This window comes from Rutidosis leptorrhynchoides, chromosome 9, assembly GCF_046630445.1.
Source record: "Rutidosis leptorrhynchoides isolate AG116_Rl617_1_P2 chromosome 9, CSIRO_AGI_Rlap_v1, whole genome shotgun sequence".
Taxonomy (NCBI): Eukaryota; Viridiplantae; Streptophyta; class Magnoliopsida; order Asterales; family Asteraceae; genus Rutidosis; species Rutidosis leptorrhynchoides.
The window spans coordinates 257477216-257485377 of NC_092341.1; the positions used below are offsets into that span (position 1 = coordinate 257477216).

General features: G+C 37.4%; 1 protein-coding gene across 1 annotated transcript; it reads right to left on the reverse strand.

Annotated features, from left to right (window-relative positions):
- Positions 1-2659: 2659 nt before the first annotated feature.
- Positions 2660-3145, reverse strand: LOC139868710 (secreted RxLR effector protein 161-like). The gene has a single exon (XM_071857046.1). It carries the CDS (start codon positions 3143-3145, stop codon positions 2660-2662), a length of 486 nt encoding a protein of 161 aa, XP_071713147.1.
- Between the last annotated feature and the right edge of the window lie 5017 nt (positions 3146-8162).

Here is an 8162-nt window from a genome sequence, read left to right on the forward strand (position 1 = left end):
CGTAGTAGTCGATAAATGCCCACATCTCTTATTTCCGCATCCACTCGCATATGCACATCAAACCTTTCTTGGAATGATCCCTGTGTTAGTCGAACCGGACGATAATTTTCCTCGAGTCCACAAAAGGAACGGTCGTTGTCCTCGGTTATCATATTATTTAATATCACACAAGCTTACAAAATTCTTCTAATTTTGCGGATATAATACGGTCGTGCTGGACGTTGAACAATTTGCCATCGGCCTTGTAGTATTCCAAATGCTCGTTCAATATCTTTTCTTGCCGATTCTTGATACCTTTTGAATTTTTTTTTGTTTCGAGTCTATCGGATTTCTGAACGACTTAACTAATGTAGACCATTCCAGGTAAATTCCATCAGCCAAATAATAACCCTTAGTAAACGTACACCCGTTAACCGTATACGTACATGGTGGTGCTTCACCGGCTAATAAGTCGTTAAACAAATCGGATTGATTAAGTACGTTGATATCATTGTTTGATCTAGCAGTTCCAAAAAAAGCGTGCCAAACCATCCATCGTACGACGCTACTGCTTCAAGCATAATTGACGGGTAACCATGGTCACCTCGTGTATAATGACCCTTCCAACGTGCCGGACAATTTCTCCATGCCCAATGCATACAATCAATACTTCCTAGCATCCCCGAAAAACCATGTATTTGAGCATGTTTAGTGGTCAAACGTTGCACATCTTGTGCAGTTGGTTTTCTCAAATATTCGGGTCCGTACAAGTGGAAAACACATTTGTAGAAATTGTTTAAACAATCATATGAGGTTTGTTCACCCATATGCAAATACTCATCAAACACATCGGCCGAAGCGGCATAAGCTAGTTGACGTATGGCGGATTTGATTTTTTTGAACAATATTAAAACCAAGTAATCCGGTAGCATCACGTCTTTGAATGAAATAACTAAAATATTTTTGAACCGGAGATTGAGAAAAGTTCAAAATACCTTGACATATACGAAGAAATAGAGGTTTGCTCATTCGAAAACGATTACGAAATAATCGGCCGAAAAAGTGGGATCGTCGGAAAAATAATCATTCCATAAAGCCCTTGCACGACCCTGATGATCTCTTTGTAAATATCTTCTAGGTGCCTGTGGTATTGGTTCAACTTCTTCGTTGTCACTTAATTCTTCTAACGCGTCAAGTGATTCGAGTGCTCGATTGGTAGTGGTATTCGTGATCGATAATACCATATATGCGTCGGGATCGGGATTTGTGTTATTGGAACTCATTTTGTTTAATTGAGTGTAAAAATGATGGAAAGGTAAAAAAAAAAAAAAAATGAAATGAGAGTGATGGAAATGAAAAAGAAATGTATGTTTGTGTGTGTAAAAATAAGAGAATAGGAGTAATATATATAGGGTAAAAAAAGAAAAAAGAAAAAACAATGTATCCGTTAAACTAGCCGTTGGAGTTTTTTTTATTTATTTTTATTTTTTTATATTTTTTGCCAAAAACCGTCCACAAATATGCTATGAACGGACGAAGTGGGGGACGGAGGAGCTGGGCGAGACCCTGGGCGGGGGCCTGGGCTAGCTCGTGCCATCAGCGCCCAGGCTGGGCGGACCTGGGCGGCACTCCTAGACGAACCATTGGACCAGCCTTGGTGTTTAGATTTAGATTTGTTACAAATTTCAGTACTGCATTTCAAGTTATTGATAATCAGTTGTGCCAAAACTACCCCACTCTCTAAATGGAACTAAAACAGCAAAGACCAATTAACTTTGTACTTAGGAAGTGTTTAACATATTATGGGACTAATAAGTACAGTCCTATGTTACAAACACGCGATCATTCTTGCGTAGGTGTAGGAAGAAACACGTTACCGTTTGCAAGAATAATATATTCTGATGACAAAGAGTTATAATGCACCTAAAATTATTTATTCTTGTAAGTGATAGTATTTTTTACTCTTCCATAAGAAATATTTTTGCTTTCAAATCCAAGAAAGGGCTACTATTTTGTAGTTTATGAAGATTTCAAAATCATATATCATTCATATCATATGTCATATGTATTCATAAAACCAAAACTATTTTAGATTTTCAGATTAAAAAGCAGAACAATCTGTTTCTTTCTTTGTTAAAAAGCTTATACTCCATTCTGAATGAAGTTTTTGTTTTCATTTTTTTTTTTTTTTTTGGGCGAAAAAAACGAATACTCATATAGAAACGAGGTCGTTTTTCAAAGGAAAACGCCCTCAACAGGGAAACAAAAAGACAGGGGAAAACGTTCCATGTGTTTCTTTAAGTCTATATAAAATGGCAGCATTTACTTAACCAAGATTTATATGGAAGCATTTATTTAAGCCTATTTAAAATTTGTAGGTAGTTACAAAAAGCCACCAAAAGCTTTACAACAATTTTGGGACAAGGGTCTTTTGGTCCAGTAATAAGCTACAATAAAGGGCCTGCCGATGAAGTTGTTACTGAGAAGGCTCTTGCTACTGATTCCTAACAAGTTACCTTTATGGTCCTGTAGTTATTATTCAGGCCAGTTCAATAGATTCTTCTCAATTTTGAAACTTTGAAACTTTGAATATACAGGTCGAGTGTTTGTGCTCTCTGGTCAATGCTGGCATAGGTGTTTAATTATGTCATGCGTATATTATTTTGTCTGTAAGCTAAAATCAAAGGTCTGTGGGCTGGATCCATAACCGATTTTGGAATGATTTGGGCTTAGTCTTGTTGCAGGTGTCTCTTCTGAAGGTTTCACAATAGAAACTTGGTGAATCTTGTTGGGCACATAGAATTGTTAATTTATTCCTTAACCACTCGGCTTCATTTTCAGCCGCAGCCAACGCAACAAATTCTGACTCCATGGCCGAATTTGTAATACAATTTTGATTCTTAGAAGCCCATGAAATTGCCCCTCCACCAAGTAGGAATATCCAACCAGTTGTAGAAGAATGATCTTCTACATTGGTAATCCAACTTGCATCTGAATATCCTTCTAGAATAGAAGGAAAGCCGGTATAAGTTATAGCAAAGTCCTTGGTCAGCTTCAAATACTTAAATACTCTATTCATAGCTTGCCAATGGTTAGAACCCGGGTTACTAGTAAATCTACCCAATTTCCCCACGGCATAAGAAATATCCGATCTAGGGCAAGTCATTGCATACATTAGACACCCTATAACTTACGAGTATTTAAGCTGAGATACAGCCGTACCCGTATTGGGTAAAAGCTTGATATTAGGATCAATGGGAGTACTAACCCGGGAGGTATCCTCAAAATTGAACCTTTTGAGAATCTTCTCAATATAATGAGATTGAGTTATCGTGATGACATTCTCACCACGATTGATCCTTATCCCAAGGATCACATCAGCTACACCCATATCCTTCATAGAAAACTTCGATGACAAAAATTGTTTGGTCTTGTCAACTTGATCTTGGTTCGTACCAAAGATCAACATGTCAACCACATATAAGCAAATGATCACACCATTCCCCTTTTGATCAAATTTGATATACACACACTTGTCCGATTGGTTGATCATAAAGCCATGAGACAAAATAACATCATCAAAATTTTGATGCCACTGTTTCGGTGCTTGCTTAAGTCCATACAAAAGACTTAATCAACTTGCACACCTTTGTCTCTTGACCCGGCATGACAAAACCTTCTGGTTGTTTTATGTACACCTCCTCCTCCAAATCACCATTAAGAAAGGCTGTTTTCACATCCATTTGCTGGATCACTAGATTATGAATCCCCGCAAGTGAGATCAACAACCTAATCGTGGTAATACGAGCAACCGGAGGATAGGTATCAAAATAGTTTATGCCCTCCTTTTACCTAAAGCCTTGAATGACCAAACGTGCTTTAAACTTATCAACCAATCCATCAACTTTCATCTTCCTTTTGAAGATCCACTTGTTGCCCAATGGTTTACAACTGGGAGGCAAATCAGCTAGAACTCATGTATTATTTTTCATGATAGAGTCCATCTCGTCATGAATTGCTTCTTTCCAAAAAGTAACGTCACGAGACCTCATAGCATCATCATATGTTCTCGGATCTTCCTCTATATTGTGACAATAATAGAGTTGAGATATAACGCTATCTCTTGATCTTTCAACTAAATAAAGTTGAAAATCAGAACCATACGACTTATGAATTCTACTCATACTCCCTCTACAAGGTTTGGGTGTCTAACTTGGAATTTCTTTCAATTGAGCAGCTTGGGAGGTACTTGCAATAGATCCTATATCCTTTGGTTTAGGTATTGAAGTGAACCTAGATTGATCAAAAATAGCATCTCTAGATTCGATCACGGTATTAACCAAAATTGCATCATTTGGTTCAATGACAAAGAATCTAAAGGCCTTAGAATGCTCAGCATATCCAATAAAGATGCAATCAATACCCTTTTCATCCAACATTTTTCTCTTGGGTTCCGGAAGTCTCACGACTGCCCTACATCCCCAAACACACAAGTAATGCAAATTGGGACGTTTCTTAAACCAAAGTTCATAAGGAGTCTTCCTCTCATTCTTATTAGGAACCCTATTCAAGATGTAACAAGCCGTCAACATGGCTTCCCCCCAAAACCCTTCACTCAAACCCGAGTAGGACAACATGGAATCGACCATCTCTTTAAGTGTCTTGTTCTTACTTTCGGCTACACCATTTTGTTGTGGTGTATAAGGAGTCGTGGTTTGGTGAATCACTCCTATCGATTGGAAATAATCTGGGTCATAATACTCTCCACCTCGGTCGGTACACAATGTTTTAATTGAACAATCAAGTTGCAATTCTACTTCAGATTTATAGATTTTAAATTTGTCTAAAGCTTCATCTTTAGAATGCAAAAGATACACATAGCAATACCTAGACGAATCATCTATAAAAGTAATCATGTACTTCTTTTTACCCATTGAAGGAGTAGCATGAAAATCAAATAGATCACTATGAATTAGTTCTAGTAACAAAGATTTCCGATTTATCTTCTTAAAAGGTTGTCTAGTGATTTTGGTTAACATACAAGTTTTACATTTATCTAAATGTTTATCAAAACTTGGTATTAAATCATCCTTAGACATTTCATACATTCTATTATAATGCACATGACTTAAACGAGCATGCCATAAATTGGAATCACAAGAACTAGAACTAATCATGCAAGTAGAATTTATGGCCTTAGGAACATTCTTGAGATTAAGCATGAACATACCATTATTACAATACCCAAAACCAACAAACACACCACTTTTAGACAATATATACTTGTCACTTTCAAACACTTGTTTATACCCACATTTATTCAATATAGGACTAGATATATGTTCTTACGTAAGTTAGGTACATACAATACATTATAAAGAGTAATAGTTTTCCGGAGCTAAACTCCAATACAACATTTCCATAACCAACAACACTAGCAAAAGATTCGTTGCCCAAATGCAAAACATCCTTTTCCGGTACAAAAGTATTGAACCATTCACGATCCTAGCAAGCATGGCAAGTTGCACTCGAATCTACCCACCATCCAATTGTATCATCCCGTACATAGATTGCATCAGAAATATGTGAAACATAGTTCCTAATTGGAATAGTCACAAAGTCAGAAATTTGACCTTGATTAGGAGTAGGATCCTTTGATCCTTGGCCCGCACCCGATGTGCTTCCTCTTTCTACCATCTTGACTTTGCAATCCCGTTTAAAGTGATCGGGTTTGCCACATCTCCAACAAGACTTCTTGTCCTTCTTATTGGACGCATTCTTGTTGCCATCAAACTTTCATTTCTTGTTGTTTGGTTTCTTGTTGAATTTTTTCCCATGGGACTTCTCTTCAATCATATTAATTGAAGAAGATCTCACTTCTTTACCCTTCCCCGTGCCACTATCTTGTGCCCGAATTGATTCCTCAATTCTCAAGTGACTACCTAACTCATTCAAATTCATATCTTCTTTCTTGTGTTTGAGTGTGTGTTTAAAATCTTGCCATGAAGATGGCAATTTATCAATGATGGATGAAACCTAGAAAGTTTTACCCATACTTATGTTATGTAGGGTAATTTGCCCCAAGATCCTAAGGATCTCATGGAATTGTTCCATGATGGGCCTAGTATCAACAATCTTGTAATTATTAAAATTGCTAACAAGAAATTTCTTGCTAGATGCATCCTCGGCCATATACTTGGCCTCCAATTTATCTCAAAGATCCTTTGCCGATTCAACCGAATTGTAAACATCAAATAAAACATTGGACATACCGTTTAGAATGCGGCCACGACACATCAAGTCATCGTTGTCCCATTTGCTCCTTAACCGGGCATGTTCCATTGTCTCTTCATTCGATTCAGCGAGCTTTGGAGTTGACAACACATAAACCAATTTCAATGTAGTCAAAAGAAATTGAATCTTCTTTTGCCATCTCCTAAAATCTGCCCCTTCAAACTTCTTCAATTTTTCAAACCTTGAAGTCACCGTTTCACCAGACATGGTGATCACAAATATTCGATAGAATGTTATATAAAATATGTATTAGTGTTGCTTTCGTGCCTGAAACGGTAATGAATCCGGATTGATCTTTAAATCGTGTGTACACTTTCCTAATCGAATATTTCGACCAACTTAGTCATGGGTTACACGAAATTTCAATTGGGATAATACAAAGATGAATTGATGTCTTGGCTAAAAGAAATCAACTCTACAATTGCAGAGAATATAGAACTATTTGTTTGTGTTGAAAAGATAAAAAATCTGGAACTTTTTCTCAATACATGAATCATGTATTTATAATGGGTGAAAAGGTGTCTTGAATAGACACATCCTTTCAATTATAACCCATACATGACTTGGAAGTTAACATCCATGTAATTATGTTTAAAATAGTGTAAATACATGAAAAAATCGTATTAGAATGTCCTGGAACAACCTCAAAACGTTTGGGGATTAAATGCACCTTTTGGGTTGAAAAGACACTTTTCAGCGTCCGTGTGTTAAGCCACGCTGCAGCTCAAAGACCCGCGCCGCGGCTTAACAAAGAACCAAACACCCAAAATAAGCAAAACTCTCGGCCAGCATTTCACCCTTAAAGCAGTGTCGCGGGCCCAAGAGCTGCGCCGCCGCTTAAAGCTACTGCACACCAAAAACTTTTTTTTTAAGTTTATTTTCAAGCGCGTTTAGCCTTTCAAGTCGCGTTTCGCATTTCTAATGTTCCAAACATTATTTCGAAGCTCATTTATATTACCTCAAACCATATTACCCTTTACGAACGTGTACTCCACACTCTCCATATTCGTGTAGCGTTTCAATGGTTTGATCGCTTTCAACTTAGCAATCCAATCAACTAAAACGGCGTTGGATAATGCTAAAATTACCAACAGTTAATATATATGAATGTATATAGCAATGGAAGCTTGTGAGTGACACTTTGTGACCCGGTCCCTCCTTGTAAGACCGGTGTTATCGTTTTGTACATTTTTTTTATATATCAATATATATCTCTCTGGCTTTTCAAAAAAAAAAAGCTTGTTGAGTCTTTCTATATCGTACGTTAATCACTCTTTTCATCTTCGCTGTATTCATTTACTACGTGGAATTTATAACATTCCATGTGTGATGTAGAACATATAAGTTAAAATACCCAAAATATAAAGAAATTGGATTCTTTCTTATAATATGTGCATCATCTATTTGTTTCATAAAAAACCCCTAACTACGAACTTTGACTTTTCCTCTCAGCAAAAACCCTACTTTTTTCTACCGCCTCCTTCACCTCTCAAATCCTTCTACTGAAGTTGATCCTCCAGCACCATTTTGTAACCACCGATGTTACTTTTTCCCGGCAGCATTTGGACATTCGGAGATGGGTAAATCATCCGGTGGAAAGAAACCGAAATTGAAATCTGGTCAGGGAACCTAAACTAGGGTGTTGCGGAGTAGGACGATTGGTGGAGAAGAGTCTGTGGAATCGAGTAGTAGCGATGAATCGATCTCTAAACCATGTGAACCTCAAGCTGATCGAACACAGGCGGAAGAAAAGGTAACGAACCTTGATTTGAAAGTTGATTCTAGTGATGCGCAGCTACAGGGACCTTCGTTGCAGGTAGATCCGACCGAGACTGTGTCGAATTCTTTCGAGAGCGAAGGTGAGAAGAAGACTAATTCTGCTTTTAATT

Coding starts and splice junctions, on each gene's coding strand:
- LOC139868710 (XM_071857046.1), bottom strand. CDS start 3,145: ATGACTTGCCCTAGATCGGATATTTCTTATGCCGTGGGGAAATTGGGT.